At 40.8% G+C, this 19,658-nt stretch overlaps 2 protein-coding genes across 7 annotated transcripts in view; one reads left to right on the plus strand and one right to left on the minus strand.

Moving 5' to 3' along the window:
- Positions 1 to 8,617, minus strand: part of slc4a4a (solute carrier family 4 member 4a) — a 55,475-nt gene extending 46,858 nt beyond the window's left edge. For all 5 annotated transcript variants that reach the window (XM_054772670.1, XM_054772671.1, XM_054772669.1 and 2 more), the window contains exons 1-3: positions 8,451 to 8,617; positions 7,595 to 7,660; positions 2,555 to 2,628 (exon numbers count right to left, since the gene is read on the minus strand). In XM_054772670.1, coding sequence (XP_054628645.1) covers positions 2,555 to 2,628; positions 7,595 to 7,611 — 91 coding nt within the window. In that variant the 5' untranslated portion in view covers positions 7,612 to 7,660; positions 8,451 to 8,617. The remainder of the gene's footprint in view (positions 1 to 2,554; positions 2,629 to 7,594; positions 7,661 to 8,450) is intronic.
- A 5,055-nt stretch (positions 8,618 to 13,672) lies between these two features.
- Positions 13,673 to 18,977, plus strand: rbm12bb (RNA binding motif protein 12Bb). 2 transcript variants are annotated; one of them, XM_054773106.1, is made up of 2 exons: positions 13,673 to 15,806; positions 17,117 to 18,977. In XM_054773106.1, exon 2 carries the CDS (start codon positions 17,139 to 17,141, stop codon positions 18,975 to 18,977), a length of 1,839 nt encoding a protein of 612 aa, XP_054629081.1. In that variant the 5' UTR covers positions 13,673 to 15,806; positions 17,117 to 17,138. The 2 variants fall into 2 exon arrangements, with proteins under 2 accessions (XP_054629081.1, XP_054629080.1); XM_054773105.1 differs by having other exon boundaries at positions 13,673 to 13,791.
- Positions 18,978 to 19,658: the final 681 nt, after the last annotated feature.

Here is a 19,658-nt window from a genome sequence, read left to right on the forward strand (position 1 = left end):
CAAACAGAAAGAGGACGTCGCTATTCGTGCTGATAGATGAGCAGTAAAAGCTAGCGTGAAGCCATTTGCAAACGTGGTGAGGCTACGGAGGCGAGAAGCACAAAAAAAGAGTCGAGTCAGGGCGCTGGAAAGGAAGATTTGCAGACCGCCCCAGCAGCTTTGTGCGACTACTTCCTCTTCTTTTCTCCAGCCGGGATGGAGAACTCATTTTGGAGCTGAATGAAGTGAAACGATGGCGTTGGCAAGCGGGAGGTTTGTTTAGCTCGCTAAGATTTCTGAGCGGAGGCAACGCCGAGCGCTGGTTGCCCGCGGTAACCAGCAGTGGGACCTGCCCCGGACCAGCGGGGATGATGGGCAGGGTGCCACCGAGCATGGAGCGCATGTTAATGGCAAACTGCTTTCAAACATGCTCTGAAGGGGTGCAAGTATGGCCTCTTGGCGTCATTCAGCATATTACTTTATTTTCACTTCGCAGCTAACCATGACACAGTCAACGAGAAGGGGTAGGTTAAACAAACTTTGCTTCTTCCTACTCCTTTTCCGACACCGTTACTGTTATGATACGCTAAAAATACAATGGAAAAAAAAAGGAATTTAAAAAAAGAATTTAAGAATCAGTCAAAGCAAAGTGAAAATAATTCATTTGGAAAAAAAATTATATAAAATCCGATGAAAGAAAACTTAAATGAAATACTAAATACAAGACATTTATTTTATAAATAAATATAAAATAATACAATACAATGAAATTCAACTGACTGAATTTAATTGAATTGAATTTATATCAATTTATTTTTATCATGAAATAATACAAATAAAAATAAATTGTTAACAAAAAAAATTATGTTTATGTATTGTTGAAAACCTAAAAAAAGTGCAATAAAAATGTGCTATAATATTTATTATTATTAATATTATTATTATTATTACTGCTATTATTATTATTACGTTAAAGAGAAGAATACAAATACAGTAAGTCAGTAAGTTTGTTCTTTCATTAGAAGTAGCAGCAGTCGGGGGAAAAAAATCATTCCATTTTGGTGCAGATAAACGTATCAAACGTGCGTATCAAATGTTTCTTCACAAGTTTGGCCTCTGAGAAGCTCTACATGGTCTATTTCTATGGCAAGGGCTCTTTTTTCAAGTTCCATCTGTCGGTCATACAGCTTAGCTTTAGCTTAGCTTAGTTTAGGCACCGGAGAGTGTTGATTTGGGGGGAAGGGGGCGGGGTTGTGTCCCTATTTAGTGCTCCCAAATTGTTTCCAAAATCTTCTATTGTAGTTTTTTGTAACATCATGAGTAACTACTTCAAATACTTCAGGAGATATCGTGTACACGCTGCTTGAGGTGATGTTTTACACGCGTTGACTGGGTGTTTATGTTGTTGTTATCTCGTCTTTTCAGGAAGTGAGGGGGCGGGGGGGACTAATAGCGACGTAAACAAAGATGGGATCACATGTTCGGCGAGTCTTCCTTCGCGCCACACCGCTAAACGGTGCGGAAAAGTGTAGAATGTGGCGCCTGTTCACCTGTTGGACTCCTACCGACCACTGGAACTCTTCCGGGAAATAACGTTTACATTCATTTTAATAAACTGAATTCATCGATAATAATGTAACATATGTATTTTATTATTGTTATTATATTTAAATTATATGTATAAAAATATTAGATAAGAATATTAAAAAATAAAAATAATGTGAAAAAGGTACAAAGAATGTAAAAAAAATTGTAATTAATAAACAATAAATAATAATGCAATTTTTTAAATATATGTATTATTTAATTATTTACTATTGTATTATTTGTAAAGAAAATGCGTATATTTTGTAAAAACATTAAATAAGAATCTAAAAAAATAGAACTAATGGTAAAAGACTGTAAAAAAACCAAATATAAAATTACAAAACTCTTTTACAACCGACCATTGTAGCTCTTCTGAGAAATTCACATACATTTTAATACATTTAATGAATAGATAATAATGAAGTTAAGTTAAATACATGTATTTTTAATTATTTTATTATTATTATTATTATATTATCTGTAAAAAATATATATAGTAAACATATTAAATACAAATGTAAAAACAAATTAAAAATAATACTAAAAATAAAAATAATACACAAAACAATGTAAAAAAAAAAGCACAAATTATTTACAAAAAACCCCCCAAAAAATGACATGTATATATTTAAAAATCCAATCAAATCAGTGAGAAAAATACAAAACAATACCCAAAAAATGTGAAAAAAATCACAAACAACTTAAAAAATTAAATACAAAAATATGAAAAATTACAAATAAATAAATAAATGCACAAAAAAATTAAATAATTATTTTTAATAAGATTTGGAAAATAATACACACATTTTACAGAAAAAAACATCACAAATATTGTAGAAACAATTTAAAACTAATGATGGGCGATGAAATTTGGATACATCCTAACTTACGTTTAGGAATCATTCCCATCAGAGAGTCCCTTGACAACAAGCGTGGTTGATGCCTTACAGACAGAAAGAAAAGTGAGCCCAGCGTGCGGTCAACTTACCTTCGACCTCCTCTTGATCGCACATGTGCTTGACTAAGGACGCCCCCCGGTCCAGCACGGCCTCATCCTCCATCCTGTAGTAGTAAAAGAGGAAGAAAGACTGCTCACACCTCTCCTCCAGTGACAGCGTGGAGCCATAGCGCCTTGGCTCGTTCACCTGCAGCAAATTGGGACTGGGGCTCAGTCTGGTGCTGCTGGTGACGCTCATGTTTGGCGCGCCCCGAGCTAAGAGGCACACGTGAAGGGGGCCGCCCCCCGCCCCCCGAAAAAAGGTGCCGTGCCGCCGACGTGAATCTGTGTCGTCCTTGAGGAGGGCAAAGTGCACAGCCAGTTGGTTAGGTTGCGTAGTGGACTTAATCTGGCGGAGGGGAGGTGAGGGAGAGGACAGGAAGTCTCTGCTAATTGGCTGTGATGGGATGGAGTGGAAGCTTGCGCGTAATGTAAACAAGCTCGGTAAAGATCGTCATGAAGAGGCGTGTAAAAAGAGACAAGAACCCACTAATTGGCAACACCCACACACACACGTTACAAAACCTCTCCATATGCTCAGGAAATGCCCACCTTCCTCCTCCTGCTCCTCCACCCCCCTCAGAAACAAGCGCTCCATCACATGTCTGTCTACTCATCCGTCCTTACAGGATTACGCCGGCTTTGCTTAAACAACAACACGGGTGCTCGTAGCAGGAACGCCGCCTACAACAAAACCCGGCGAAGGGTTAACTAATACGTAATGAAGTATGGAGTAGATCCTCGGCAGGATTCATGTTGCTAGCGAATGTTTAACGACATGTCGGCACAGGTGACACAAAATGATGAACTGGTAGCGGGCTCGTGGAGCATGTGTCTGTGTCTCCAAACTTTTGACTCATGACTTTTGACACTCCTCATGGTAGATGTCCCATATATCATCTTCAACAATGTCCCATGTCCAACTATCTGCTGATGGTGGGCGTCTTGGGTGTCTGGGTGGGCGTCTTGTTACCTTCATTGCCATCTATTGATCGATTTGGGGTACAGCAGGACAACCCGCTCACTCCTCTCCGCTCTCAGAGGGCATTTGAGGACTTTGTCTTAACTTAACTTGACTTAAAGGACAACGCACGTGTCCAGCTGATGAGAGGTGACCTCATTTTTTTCTGTAACAGTAAAAAAAAAAAAGCAAAGCTGGCAAGCGCTCTAGTTTTGGTTTTGATATGCTACTAAAAGGATAAGATTGATGACCTCTTTTTTCATGAGTCCCATCAATCTCTTTACTTGATTCCATACAGTCCATATACTCGATTACTTGGCATGATTCAGACGCGCACGACGTCAAGAAAGTGAAGAATAATCAACGGAAAAAACAGCTGTAATTTTACAAGAATAAAGCGTAAATATTAGAGAAAAGAGAAAAGTCACAATTTTACAAGAATAGACTTATTTTGTTGTTTTACTAGCATAGAGTTGAAATATTAAATAAATAAATAAATAAAGTTGTCATTTTTGGAATGTTAGGTGGGGAAAAAGTTAGAATATTATGGGAATAAAGTCATAATATCATGAAAAAAAATATTTACAAAGATTTAAGTTAACTAGTTGGAACATGTAAAAAAAAAAAAAAAAAAAAAAAAACAACAGCTGTACTTTTACGACAACCAAGTCAAAATATTAACAAAAAAAAGTCGCAATTTTACAAGAATAAACTTATTTTGAGGAAAAATTTGCTCATTTTAGCAGCATAGAGTCGAAATATTAAATCCTTTTTTTAAGTCATAATATTATGAGACATAAACTAAACTACCGGTAAATAAAGTTGTAACTTTTGGAATAGTCAGTAGGGTAAAAAGTTATAATAAAGTGGGATTAAAGTCCAAATATTATGGGATTAAAATCATAATATTACACACAAAAAAAGATTGAAGAAAAACGTTGAAATAGTTGGAAAATTGAAAAAAAAAAAAAGTGGAAAAAAAAGAGCTGTAATTTTACAAGAATAAAGTCAAAATTTTAAAAAATGACAAGAAAAAAAGGTGAAGTTTTATGAGAATGAACTTATTTTAAGGAAAAATAACGTCATTTTAGTAGCATAGAGCTGAAATATTAAAGAAAAAATTGTTTTTTTATAGTCATAATATTATAAACTAACTAAATAAAGCTGTAATTTTTGAATATTCGGTAGGGTAAAAAGTTATAATATTATACAAAGAAAGTCAAAATATTGTGAAAAAATATAACAAAAATTTTAAAAGAAAGTTGAAATACTTGGAAAAATTGTTTTTAATTTTTTTTTTGCAATTTTATGAGAATAAACTTATTTTCAGGAAAAGTATTTTAGTCGCATCCAGTTGAAATATTAGAGAAAACAAAATGTTTAAGTCATAATATTATGAGAAATAAACAAAACTCAATAAAGGTGTAATTTTGGACTGTTCGGTAGGGTAAAAAGTCAAAATAATACGGGAATAAAGCCATAATATTGTGAAGAAATATTCCAAAGATTTCAGAAGAAAGTTGAAATATTTGGAAGATTAAAAAAACAACAGCAGAAATGTGAAAAAAGAGCAACATTCATATTAATAATAGGCTTTTTCAAATATAGTATATATACTGTACATACTGTACAACCTCTTAGCATAGCTGTGATGCTGTGTTGCTCTACAAAACAAAGCATCAAAGTTAAATCCTTTCATTTTTCATTATGTGGCCCTCGCTGGAAGAACCTCTGGACACCCCCTGGTTTACATGAAACACTTGGCTTCACGTAAAAAATTCCATTTACTTTTTGGATCTCCTCGATTCCGCCTGCGTCTAGCGCTTTAAATCACAAACACATGTGTTCCCAGCGGAGCGGCTGCACCGGAAATAACTCAGATGTTATGAAATATGCTCGCAGAGAATAATACGGACGTTTTCAAACGCAGCTGCGCTCTGCTGCCGTGTGTCTCTCCAAAGCTACGCCAACCCAAGCTGGACTGAAGGTGATACTTTGCTCTCTTGTAGTAGCTGCTATCTGTTTTCTTGCAGATAATCTATCAGGTAATACACAGTACGTCCTCTCAGGGCCTACACATTGTGACCTCCCTACATTGTGTTGTCCTCTGATGCAACACACAAGTGTGCACCCCCCCATGGAAACATAAAGCAGCCTGGAGGCATCTGTGCTGTCTTATGTTATACACTGTCTGTAGCATAAATGTGTCGCTGGCATGCACAGCTCGCACCCTGCACGCGACTGTGTCTGCGAAGTTCAGCCAAAGAGTTGCCGCAGGCTTCGCTACGCATCTTAAAATAAAGCCAACTACCCGTTAGCCAGCGTCCGTCACGTAACAGTTGTCTGCAATATCTCCAAAGTGAAACAAAGCCTGACTTAAAGAATCATGAGGTGCCATGACTATGCTGTTCCACTCCAGTCCTGCGGGCGGCGATATACACATTAAAGCGGATGCAAACTATTACACACTGGACAAGCGGACTGTAACATCCGAAATGCTAAATTTATCGTTTTTTGGGGGGTTTTGCGGAGAACGCTTCGATAATAATAGGGTTGCACGATATTGTTTTTCGTCTCAAGGCCGATACCAATGCAGATAACCGATAAGTAGCGGCGTACTTTAAAAAGTAGCGGCATGGCTCAAAGGGGTTTACTAGCCGATAAAAGTCGGCATCTTCAACGTTGGTAAAGGGCTGTTCGTCCAGCGCCGTCATTTCCATGATGAAATCACAGATCGCTTCAGCCCTAGGGTCGTCCCTGGCAAACTTTTATGCACTTTTCAAGCGACAGGAACAAGCCCCGGGCCCCCGGCGTCGTAGCCTTTTAAACAGTGCTTAACTACGCTTTACACTTGTATGACCGTTAAGACTGTAAAACAGTTGCTTACTTAAAGGGTCCCCTCTTATGCAAACCAGTCTCTGAAGTCAAATGTCCACGTGAGTTGTACCATTTCAGAATCAGACCACAATTTAAAGGAAAATTATGCCTTGTCGCAAAAAATGTCAGCGTTCTGCGCCAATCAATTACTTTTGCATCACACCTTTAACAGTCGTTATTCAAGCCAAGTTAAGACAAAGCGTTTTATTGTGTTTTTTTCTGCGTTTCAACTTTAACAGCGGTTACATTTTACACTTGTATCACAGTTAACTCTATATACCTAATTTTATACATAGTTTTATACATAGTTTTTATGCGCGAGAGGCAAAAAGAAGTGATGACGCAACTCTACACTAACGCATTTCACTTCAGAGCAACTTTAAGCCATAAAAACGGCCACAAGGTGGCAGAAGTGCATTTGATAAGACGTCGGCAGAGATCAGGTGACGGAAAAATCACACGTGACAGGAAGGAGGAAGTGAGAGGGTGCGGGGGAGTGTAGCATGCAGAAGGCTGCGCAATTGTAGGGAAGTTTTAACTCATGCACACGCGCTCACACACATGTGTGCACGCGTGCACACACATTCACACACATAGTTCCAAATGTGAAAATTGTAAATAGTTCATGGTATTGTATCTGTAAATAAATTGTAAATTGTTATTTTGATGTAAAACAAATCCTCTTTTGTGTTGTTTATGTTGTTGTACAGCTGTTTAGACATTTGAGCTGTCACAAAAGCAAAATATATTTATTCCAAAGTGAAAGTTATGCTTGAAATGTATCTTTTCACAAAAACATCTGGTTTTCTCCCTTTTTTAGTCGGGAACTGATATTTTCCTGAATTTATTGTATGTCATGTTATGTCATGTACATTTTTTCCCTGAAATATCACATGTGCACCTGAAAACTCCTGCCTCAAACGCCAAAGGCGATGGTGTCGCCGTCCAAAGCGCCCAGTCGGCCTCAAACGTGTGCCGCCTGTGTTTGTTTGTGTTCCAAGCACGCGTGTGCACGGGCAAAGCAATTACACGGCCGCGCTTGTATTCGCGTTAAACTTCAACACTTGGAGTGACCTCCAAAGCCCTTCAAATAAGCAGCACCTCCTCAGCGCACACGCTCACACTCAACATGTCCTGCATTTCACTGCCAACACCACAATGTTCCTCTGCAAAGCCTGTTCGGGGTCACTTACTTCTTGCTGCTGCTCATGTCGGCGGCCGGCGTGTGATAAACGTCCTTTCACTCAATGTCCCGAGACCTGACAAAGACACACAAGCAGCGTTAAAACATCCTCTTCCGGGACGAATGATGCTGCACGGACGGTAGATGATGATAAAACGTCCATGAAGAATGTTATACACACACCGGACACTTCATTAGGTACACCTGCACATGCAAGCTATGCTCAGTCGTGGCTGTATTTATAGAGCAGCGCTAAGAGTTTATTATTGGGGCTGCTGTCTGTGTTTCTAGTACTTGTTTGCCTTATTTATCAACACGAGAGGCGTGTAAATATGCAGAATAACATGCAGCTGTCAGTATCATGCAAAACTCAAAACACACAAAAATTGTCCACTGGTATTCTTCTTTTTTTTTTTTTTTACTATTTAAAAAAATACAAAAATTATTTGAAAATTTAAAAGGAAAATCCAAATAATTTAAAAAAATGTACAAAAAATAAAGTAGTGATAACTTTTCTAATTTAAAATAAACAAATTAAAAAATTAAGAAAATAATAGTATTAAACATAAAACAAATACAGTACAATCAAAACCAAGTATTATCATCTTTGCCCTAAATATTATGTACTGTGCCTAATAAGGTAATCACAAAAATAACAAGATTTTGCCGTAATCTGTTAAAAATTAATCCATAATAATGTACTACTTGGTCCAATTAACCAAAACAGACACTAGAACATCCCCTTGTAACATCAAAATCTACACGTGGAAAAAGTGCACTATAAGTCACGTAGTGTTGTAGAAATGAGATGAATTCTCGTATGTCCTACTTGGCATCCCCCACTTCAATGTGCGTCAATGACTTACAGCTGCAGCGTTGATCTTTGCCTCCTTCTTCTTCTTCTTCTCCTCCTCCTCCTTCTTCTTCTTCTTCTTCTCTTCTCTTTCGCTCTCTCGACTCTGAGAAGGTGAAGAAGTGTTCCTCCTCCAGAGGTCCACTCAAGTTTGTAAGTGACACTCAGCTGGCCGCCTGTCAAAGCCACTCCTCCTGGGGCAGGACGAGGAGGCGCGCACCGCTGCCGCCGCCGTTGCTGCTGCTGGTGGTCCTCCATCATCATCACCACCACCACCATCATCAAATAAACCAGCAGGCCCTAAAGTAAGCACAATAACGCATATGATGCGGGATGTGCCTGTCTGTAAAGTTCATCAACTGGTCTTTATCAGGATTTATTATTAATAAGGAAGTCAAGTATTCTCTGGCAGTGGCATTAAACCGCACACAGTTGTTCATTTTCGATGTGCAGCGACATCTGCTGGTGTAATTGTGGCGTGACAGCCTGCATGCATCACTGAAACAATTTCTATCGTTCCAAGAACGGCCACGTTGCATACATTGCCTCCTTTCTTTGGAATTTTGGCCAACATCCACATTCCATCTGTGAGACATGCCTTTCTCCTTTTTGTGCGTTCTAAAGATATAAAAACAGTTGAAAAAATAAAAATTGAGACCGCTCATTACTGCACGTTATGGGAAACACTTCCTAGCAATGTTACAAAACCCGCATTTTAGCGATGAATAAATCTGACACTGAGCGCGCACGCTCTGTTAGAAGAGCCCGTGGTGAGGTCCTTAAAAGTGCAAATTTTTCATATGATGTCTTGTGTATTTTCATTCGTCTACGGTGTCCCTTCGCTACATCGCAGTTCACCTTTTGTGGATTCGCAAAAGTGCAATTTTGCATTGATTTTTTTTAACAGTGTATGAACGCGCACTGTGTTCTGCAACCTTGTAGTGTATTAGTGTACAGTCAAACCTGTCTATAGCGGCCACTGAAGGGAAACGGCAAAAGTGGCCGCTAGAGACAGGTGGCCGCTAGAGACAGGTGGGCGCTATAGACAGGTTGGTGGCCATTTTGAATTTGTGTGCACACATATTGTATACGCCAAATTCGTACAATTCGTACAAAAAAAAACAGGCTTCTCTACACATCTTAAAATAAAGCCTGGCGCTATGACAACATTCCATCAGTCAGCTACAGACGTGGGAGCTGTAAGCTTGATCATTTTGTTTTTGCTTCGTGAGCAGGCTAACCTAGCATGATATTGCTGTTAAAATGTGAGTGCAATGTTAGCACCATAGCTCACGTAGCTTATGCTGGCAATGCTAACGTTGCTCGAAACCCCTACGACCCGGGTCCCCACCCCTTTACAGCAGTTTTTGCTTCCTAAAACAAAACAAAAAAACAGACATGACTCCATTTTAATTTGCTCTCTTCACAATTCCTTGTGCAATAAACAGGATCCATCGGTTAAAAATGACAATAAAATTCACATATTGACCCAAAAATCACATTCATGCGCTGCGTGTCGACAAGTAACCAGCACAAGAGGAATGTCTTCACTCATTAATCCATGTTCAGCTACGTCCTGTTACTGGACAACTAAGAAGAGGACGCTTTGGCACTGTGTGTGTGCGTGTGTTTGTGTGTGTGTGCGTGTGTTTGTGTGTGTGTGTGTGTGTGTGTGTGCGTGTGTGTGTGGGGGTGTGTTTGTGTGTGTGTGTGTGTGTGTTTGTGTGTGTGTGTGTGTGCGTGTGTGTGTGTGTGTGCGTGTGTTTGTGTGTGTGTGTGTGTGTGTGCGTGTGTTTGTGTGTGTGTGTGTGTGTGTTTGTGTGTGTGTGTGTGTGCGTGTGTGTGTGTGTGTGCGTGTGTGTGTGCGTGTGTGTGTGTGTGCGTGTTTGTGTGTGTGTGTGTGTGCGCGTGTGGGCACCCAGCAGCACTATACCAGAGAAACAACATTGTTGTGGGAGACAAAGTGTCTCTTTCCTTGTCAGCAGATGAGATAGATAAATAAATGAATGCGACCTCTTGATGGTCAAATTATCAGTCAAGTACAAGCAGCTGGTGTACACACAGTAAGAAGTATTTTTAGTCAGATACAAGAGTGTGATAACGTGAGTACTGTATGCCCCTCGCATTTCAGTTGGCTTTTTTTTTACTACGGTACATATAGTAAAGGGACAGGTAAACATGGATATATTTTAGAGTAGTCAGTGTCCTGCTTGTGTAGCAGTATAAATTTACACACACATTGTGGTGTCTGCACGAGTGCTGCCGGCATTGAGAGAAGTATTGACTCTTTGGCCACGAGTCGGACATGTTCACTGTAATTGTACTAACTTGTGTTGCCAGACAATAACGGCTGTGTGTTGACTCGTTTTCAGTAGGTAGTAAATCTCTCCTGCTGTACAAGCTGCACAATGACTACTCCAAGTTTCATTTAGTCCGACATGCAGCATCTTGCAATAGTGAGTGCAGCCACACCTCTCTGTTGTGCGCAGCTTCTTCCAGTGCCGACAGCACTCGTGCAGTCCTGGACCACGACACTGCTTGACTGGCGGCAAGACCTCTGCTACTTTTTTGTGTTGCTAGCTATTTAGACAATAATGTCCGTGCGAATAATAAATCTATGCTGCTACACAAGCTGTACACTGACTACTCTAAAGCATATCCAAGTTTACTTTCTATAATATCGTCCCTTGACGCGGTATAGCTGAAATGTGAGGGGTGCACTCACATGTGTGAGACGGTGTGTGTTCCAGGTGAACATCATGAATGAGTGTATATAGTGCAGACAATAGCCTTAAGTGCGTGCATTAACTCTCCCCACACTTGTCCTTAGGGGATGTGCTTTTCATCACTTTGCAATTTTCCCCGAGTGGAAATTCAGTGTTGTTGCTGCTTTATTGTTTTTATTCATAACACATAATATTGTGAAGCCTAACATCAGTGTGGCATAGGCGAGACAAATTAGTGTTGGAGGAGGCTGTCCCACATACATTAGTGTATAATGCAAAACACCTCTGAGGAGCAGGCAGGTCAGCCTTTTCCCTCACCTAGGACATTTAGGAGAGGGAAATCAAATCAGGGATCAGCTGATAGTTCCCCAACTCTATTTCCAATACGTCTTCAAAGGTTGCCAAAATATTGGACGTGATGTCTCGTGAGAGGAGGCTTTGAGGGGGAATGTGGCTCAGCTTTGTTGTTTGCAGGGACTTGTGCAGAACATTCTCCAGGTGATGTTTGGATTCCAGCTGTCTTTTATTGTCTTTCAGCTTCTGACTTTTTAGGGGAAATTGGAAACACAATTCATGTTGCCCTCCAACTCCTCAGAGCACATGCAGTGGCGTGAAAAAGTGTTTGCCCCCTTCCTGATTTCTTTTTTTTTGTTTTTTTTGCATGTTTGTCACACTTAAATGTTTCAGATCATCAAACAACAATATTAGTCAATGACAACACAAAATGCAGTTTTTAAATGAAACTTCCCAGGAGTGGCCGGCCAACCAAAATGACCTCAAGAGCGCAGCAACGACTCATCCAAGAGGTCACAAAAGACCCCACAACAACATCCAAAGAACTGCAGGCCTCACTTGCCTCAGTTAAGGTCAGTGTTCATGACTCCACCATAAGAAAGACACTGGGCAAAAACGGCCTGCATGGCAGAGTTCCAAGACCAAAACCACTGCTGAACAAAAACAACATTAAGGCTCGTCTCAATTTTGCCAGAAAACGTCTTGACGATCCCCAAAACCTTTGGGAAAATACTCTGTGGTCTGACGAGACAAAAGTTGAACTTTTTGGAAGGTGTGTGTCCCATTACATCTGACATTTTAGAAAAAGAACATCATAGCAAGAGTAAAATATGGTGGTGGTAGTGTGATGGTCTGGGGCTGTTTTGCTGCTTCAGGACCTGGAAGACTTGCTGTGATAAATGGAAGCATGAATTGTGCTGAAGGAGAATGTCCGGCCATCTGTTGGTGACCTCAAGCTGAAAGCAACTTGGGTTCTGCAGCAGGACAATGATCCAAAACACACCAGCAAGTCCACCTCTGAATGGATGAAGACTTTGGAGTGGTCTAGTCCAAGTCCTGACCTGAATCCTATTGAGATGCTGTGGCATGACCTTAAAAAGGAAAAACCTCCAATGTGGCTGAATGACAACAATTCTGCAAAATTCCTCCACAGCGCTGTAAGAGACTCATTGCAAGTTATGGCAAACGCTTGATTGCAGTTGTTGCTGCGAAGGGGGGCCAACCAGTTATTAGCTTTAGGGGGCAATCACTTTTTCACTCAGGGCCATGTAGTTTTGGATTTTTTTTTCTCCCTTAATAATAAAAAGTTTAATTTAAAAACTGCATTTTGTGTTCAGTTGTGTTGTCATTGACTAATATTTGCATTTGTTGGATGATCTCAAGCATTTAAGTGTGACAAACATGCAAAAAAATAAGAAATCACGAAGGGGCCAAACACTTCTTCAGAGCACTGTATAAACATGCGGAATGTTTGTATTGTCTTTTTGCATGTCTCTTCTATGATGTTCTTACTGTACCACATATAGAATAGTTTCATGTTTTTATTGACGTTTTTTGTTGTTTGGGGCTTTGGAAGAGAAATAAAAATATTTTAATTTTTTAAAGTATACTGCATGATTTAGTGTGCTTCAAGGTAATGTTGGTAGAGGGATTTTAACATGTACTATTGCTGACGAATCAGAATATGTAAATTCATTGAAATGAGTGTAACCATAAATGTGTAATTGTGTCATTTTGTGAAGATAGACAAGATAGGATTTATATCCTTTTGCAAATGTTTAAAATATAAATTGTTCATTCTGCCTCTTTAAAAGTCAGCCAACTGTCTTCTAGGGTTGTAATGTTGTGGATATTGCAAACTATTGCTTTACATGTCAAGTCCCATAGAGGGACTATACAGGTTGCATTTAAAAGCCCCGAGTTGAAAAAGCTGAAATGTTGAACGTTACACCACATATTGTGTATGTGTGTCATTTAAGCATTTGCGTGTTAGCAAGACCTAGCGATGCATGCAAATGATTCATTTGTATTTAATTTTAATTCAGCTAGTAATACCTTTTTGAAATGATAATGAAGTTCAAGAATATGGAGGAAAAATAAGTATAATTTACAGGAAAAAGAAATACAATAAGTGTTTGTGTTTTATGTATGTTGCACCTCACGGGCAATAGGTGGCGCCGTGTACATGTGTAATTGTTTACAACCGTCGGCAGTTTTATTTCAAAGCGAAGAAGAAAGCAGGCAGCGGGCTAGCGTGAAGACGGAGGCAAATCGTGGACCAGCTAAACATTTTCTAGCATTTTTCCCTTCATACTTTAACGAGAGTCCTCTTGTGTAAGTTATATTACCGGCTAATGCGGCTATCTTGTCATATTGACTCGATTTCTAAGCCTTTGTGTCGTCGTTGTTGGGCGTACATGAGTAACCGCAAGATGGCCTGGTGGGCTATGTAACTTCCTAGCTAATATTTTTCGTAAACCATTTATTATGAACGTGACGCATCATTTTTGGGTGGGGTAAACCGCCGGGCTTTGTCAAGAAAAGTAATTTCGACGCATTGGATATACCTCAACTATTTTTTGGGGTGCTCGTCTGAAAATGGATGGTATGTGGACACAAAGAGGACGGTTTTTAATGGCTCGTGGATCTGACGTCAACTTCGCCCCCATGTTGTTCTGGGTGAGACCGGGTGGAAAACAAAACGTGTTTTTGGGGGGATGTATACTTCCAGTTGAAGAGCAGATGACAAATCCAGTGTTGTTTTTTGGTTGTTGGGCTAGATAGTCTCAATATTTGTAAGTTTTGAAGCACAAATGGTCAGAAATGTTGTCTGTGTTGTTGTGTGATACCGTTGTTAAAATAAGAGTTTACGTACTATTGTGTTGGTAATGGGTGCGTTGTGATGGTTATTCTGCTGAGCCTTTTTTGGTGCCTCTGTTGGGTGTTATATTTTTCTATATTGTATACTAGTCTGTGAGATAAATGGGAAGGTATATGCTTTGCAATAAAGTGCCTGTAAACAACTAGGATTGATTTTTTGTATTGAACACTTGAGGATACAATGCTGCTGGGTGTTAAAGGGAGTGTAAGGAGTGATGTTGTGGCATTTACAAAAATGCCTAATGGTTAGCAGGTCAGCCTCATTCGGATTTGAATCTCTGTTGGAACATCTTTGTGATAGGTGGATAGGTACCTTTTTATTCACCTCCAAGAGAAAGTCACAGTGTTTGGAGTCTGCAGGTTGGCATCTGTGTGCCGGGGTTTGCATGTAACATGCATGAGTCACAATTGTACATATCGTAGGGCCCTATTAAATCCAAATTCCGTTTTTTTTTTTTTTTTTATTTTTCGTTTAAATTTTGCCCTTCTACATTTTACCAGTGTGGAGTGTGTACTTTTGTGGCAGTAAATAAAATGTTAATTAAATGCAAAAATCCTTACATTTATGGATGCAATACATCATTGGTCAGTTTTGCACAGTATTTCAGAAGCGGATGTAGTTGGCTAACTGTTCTAATGGGATGCCATCCTCTGGACGCATTGCTACAAAATCCTCAACAAACTGTAATGCCCTTGCTTGTGGTTAAGGAAGATGTAGTCACCAGTGCAATTCCAGTTGCGTTATTAATGTGAGATGATGATACCCATATTTTGTTAACACAGTGTTTTAGAATATTTTTAGAGGATCGTGTTCAGTCGGCACACAGAATGACACAGACACATCAAGGTATTTTAGCCTAAACAAGGGCGTATTTATTTAAGCATCAACACACAAGATATATGATTGCAGCGAAAAAGCCTCTTACCTACGCCAACAGGGTGGAGAGCCAACACCCGTGGAAGAGTTCGCATCAATCGGCTGGGCGTTCGATCACAACCCGCAGCAGACTCTGTCTAGGTGTTTTCGCTCACCCCTCTTTATGCCAGTTTGTTCGTGCGAGCGTGAGAACGGGGTGGCCTGCCCCAAAACTCAGGCATTCGCACACAGAGTTACTGTTTTTAACAAAACAGGTGCCAGGCAACCTAGTTTGGTTATATGAGTGTCCTGTCTTCCTCAGTACATAACAAGCACCTGGTAGGCAAGGTCAGCAGATAACAATAACAAGATACAGTGGGAAGTGAATGTTCAGAACAACACAAACCCTTTCTCACATTCGTATCCTGGGAAATGAATGTTCAGAACAACACAAACCCATCACCCTTTCTCACACACAGTTAGACAGGATGTGGCGAACAGCGCTCCTATTTTGAAGGCCGGGAATGTGTTGCGTGTCTTGAGAATGTCTTGACGGTTAAGACGAGCTGGGAGCAATACTAAACGTCCTTATTTCACTCAGAACTTGCACAAGGTAAGCGGGCATCGTAAAACACTAATTTTTTCCTTTACAATGTTGTAAATAAACTCATACAGCCTGAGGTGCACACACACAGCTGCACCAGCATGCTCTGCTAAATAAAGCAAACCCAGCTAGCTTCCGTTTACACTAATTTCAAAGGTGTTTCAAAATTTGTTTGCCAACTTTTACCTGTGTTTAAGGTCGCCGTTTCGAGATGTTTAATTCCAGGGGGGCCGGCTAGAATGTGTGTGATGGGATTCCACCACGATTGAGCGATCCATCGGGGAAACGCTTCCCCACATAAATGTTCCGTCTCCTCACAATGACAGCATTTCAGTCACATTATGTCAATGTTTATGTTTAACAGTATAATCCGTTTTTATTGGCCAATTTCGCGATTCCCTGAACACGGAAATCCTAGGGCCCTACATAGGTGTGATTGTTGATATGCCGACTGTGATTGACTGGTGACCAGTCCTAGGTGTACCCTGCCCCTCACCCACAGTCAGTTAGGATCGACTCCAGCTCACCTTTGACCCTTTCTGAGGTCCAGCATTTGTAGAAAATGGCTGCTTTACATTTTTGTGGCTATTTTAGGCCCTTTTTCCGCCCGCTTCTTGTGTAGACCAAATGCACAATGCATCAGTGGGATGTTTGTTTTGTCTTGGATGGACAACATTCCGGATGGTTCGTCGGTTTTGATTGACTGAAGGATTGGACCAATGAGGCTACAACTGGATTTTGGTTACTTTATTGACTGTCGACATTCAAAGGACTTGAGATTTGTTGGCTTTGTGTCACCAAGTTGTTTTTCTGACAATTGAATGTGCAATTTACACATTTGTTAGCAGTGGAATGATTTACAAAAATGTTCTTGAGCCACTTTGAAGGTCATAATGTAAATGATGGCATTTACAAGGGTGACAAATGTTTTGTTACTGGAGTGTTGTATTGCTGCTTTAATAGCAAGCAGCTGTCAGTAGCAGCCAATCTTAAAGTCTTGGAACCACAAATGGGCGTTGACATGCAACGTCGGATTTTTGTGATTCGGTTTTGGATTTTTGATGTTGGAACTAAATCTATTAGTTTCTTCGGGAGAAGTCATTCAAACGCAAAGGGACTTGAGAATGAATCTTGTGGTGTGAAACTGTCCACAGCAGTTGTGTACTGTGTTGAGCTTTGGAGTTCTGCACATAGTTAGACCTTGTCGTTTGAGTCGCATTGCTCCTCAGGTTGTGTGGTGACATGTTGGAGTGGCAGGAAGTTGCTGAGCGGAGAAGCTCTTTTGGGAATAATGCAATTCTATACCCTTCTGTCTGCAGGTGCTGTTGTTTGTGCTTCAGCATGGCAGTCGTCATCCGTTTACAGGGACTGAGGATCACTGCTGGTTCTCAGGAAATTCGCAAATTCTTCACCGGCCTCAAAATTCCAGACGGCGGCGTGCACATAATTGGCGGGGAGCGGGAAGAAGCGTTCATTATTTTTGCTTCGGACGAAGATGCGAGGAGAGCCATGACACGCTCGGGGGGTCAGATTAGGGGAGGGCGTGTCACTTTGCTGCTCAGCAGCAAAACAGAGATGCAGAGTCTACTTGAAAAAAGTGCAAAAAAGGTGGAGACGAATCAGAAGAGCCACCATGAAGACAACGGCAGGCATGCCCGAAGATCCATGGAGTCTGACACAAGCCAGAGGGCAGCAACTCGACATGAGGTCTCCCCCCCGACCCGTCAACAGAGGACCTCAAATGACAAGTCCTTGTGTGTTTTTCTCAAAGGACTGCCGTTCACTGTGACTGAAAGAGAGGTTTCTGAGTTTTTCAGCGGTTTACGTATCATTGACATGGCTCTGCTAAAAAATCAGGCCGGCAAAAACAACGGGATGGGTCTTGTAAAGTTTTCCAGCAATGAGGAAGCACTGGAAGCCCTGAAGAGGGATAGGGAATACATTGGTTCTCGCTACGTGGAGGTTTCTCCGTCATCAGAAGAGGATTGGCGGCGGACAGCTGGAAGGCATCCCATGGCTGCCATTCCAGAAGATGGCCGGTTTGAAAGACATGGATCACCGTTACGTGGTGAAAGGATTTTCCATCATCATACTATGAGGTCACATTCTCCTACAGGCCAGCAAAGGGTCTCTAGTGAGGAGTTCTGTGTTCTGGTGGAAAATCTCTCCTTCGCAGTAGAAACAGAAGACATAAAAAGACTCTTTCGCCATGCAAACCTCGAGGATGACCAGATCTTGTTCATGAATGCAGAGGATCGTAAAAGTAGGTCTGCCTTTGTCCTCTTCAAGACCCTGCGAGAGTACCGTGAGGCGACCGCCCAGGAGAAGAAATCGTTTTTCAATCGGTGGATTCATACCCGCTCCATCTCAAGAGAAAAAATGATATCTATTCTGGAAGAGAAGAATATCAATTCCAGCCGTTCTGGAAACACAAGTAGGCTTAATGAGAGGCCTCCGTCCTTGCCCAGGGATCCCAACATGGAGAAGGTGTGCTTGTATGTGCAGAATCTTCCCTTCGATGTGCGGAAAGTTGAGGTTATGGACTTCTTTTATGGGTTTAGCATCACGGAAGAAAATGTGCTCTTGCTGCGTGACAGTAGAGGCGCAGGGACCGGGAAGGCCTTGGTTCTCTTCCCTTCGGAGTCAGCAGCCATGAGGGCCCTCTCCCTCAATGGACAGCGGTATCTTGGTGCCGAGGTTGCCCTCAAATGCATTTCACAGGCTCAGATGCGGGAGTTGAGTGCTGAGCTGCCAGCGTTCCAAGGACCACAGCGAAGATTCGATCAGTTCCCCGGTGCTGGTGACTTCAGAAGCCCTCGGGCCGATGATAGGCCAATGAATGCAGGGCCACAAACCCACAGAGTTTATGATGAGTGTTACGCAGACTCAAGTGGCCCACTTGACAGAGGCAACAGTACACATGAGCGTGATCATTTTGGTGGTCCAACCTGTGTAAAGCTTTTTAACTTGCCATTCCAAATAAGAACAGAAGAAATTTATGATTTTTGCCACGGATATCGCATTATACCTGGGTCTGTATCACTGCAGTACGACAGCAGCGGGGCAGCTAAAGGTACCGCAACCGTGGTGTTTGAGACCCGGCAGGAGGCTGTAGCAGCAATTGAGGACCTCAACGCGCGGCCAATAGGTGCTCGAAAGATACAACTTAGGTTTGTGTGAAAGTAACATGGGGTTTTTAACACGCAACAGGCTCAAGCGGTCTTAGTTTGAATGCCGTAAATTAGTTATTTTGATTTTTGTGCTGTATGACTTAATGCCTGAGAAACTTTTGCTGTGTATTTTTTCCTCCAGTTGTATTATATATTTGTTGGTAGTGAGAGCTGTTGCCTGTACATATTTTTGAATGCATTTATGATTTTATAAACCTTGAGTTTATCAAGTTGACTTGTGGACTGTGTGTATGTATTATACAGTTCACTGAGCTCTGTGTGATTGATACTGTCATATGTTTATTAAAAATATATCCATTTCAAAAGAAGCTATTTTCTTGTGTTGACACCCACGGTTTTGTTTCATAGAATTGTCTTACAAAATGTAATGGAATTGTTCAAAAAAACTACTATATTAGAAAAACATTTTATGCTAAAGGAATAAGTGGCCACATTTGATACAGTGGGTACTGGATAGCATATTACATATTTACGGCAATGAAACTTTACTGATGTTAAGGGTTATTTTATTTTGTACGGGTTTGATGCGGGTGATAGTGATGGAAATTGAGAGATCATTTGAGAGCCTTTAGCTGGGCTCACTAAAAAGAGACTGCTCTTTTGGCTCCCAAATGGTTCCTATGATTCTTTTGTTGTCTTAAATTAATATTTATGTGTGTTGTGTAAAAAT

Source organism: Dunckerocampus dactyliophorus, chromosome 4 (assembly GCF_027744805.1).
Source record: "Dunckerocampus dactyliophorus isolate RoL2022-P2 chromosome 4, RoL_Ddac_1.1, whole genome shotgun sequence".
In the NCBI taxonomy this organism is placed as follows: domain Eukaryota; kingdom Metazoa; phylum Chordata; class Actinopteri; order Syngnathiformes; family Syngnathidae; genus Dunckerocampus; species Dunckerocampus dactyliophorus.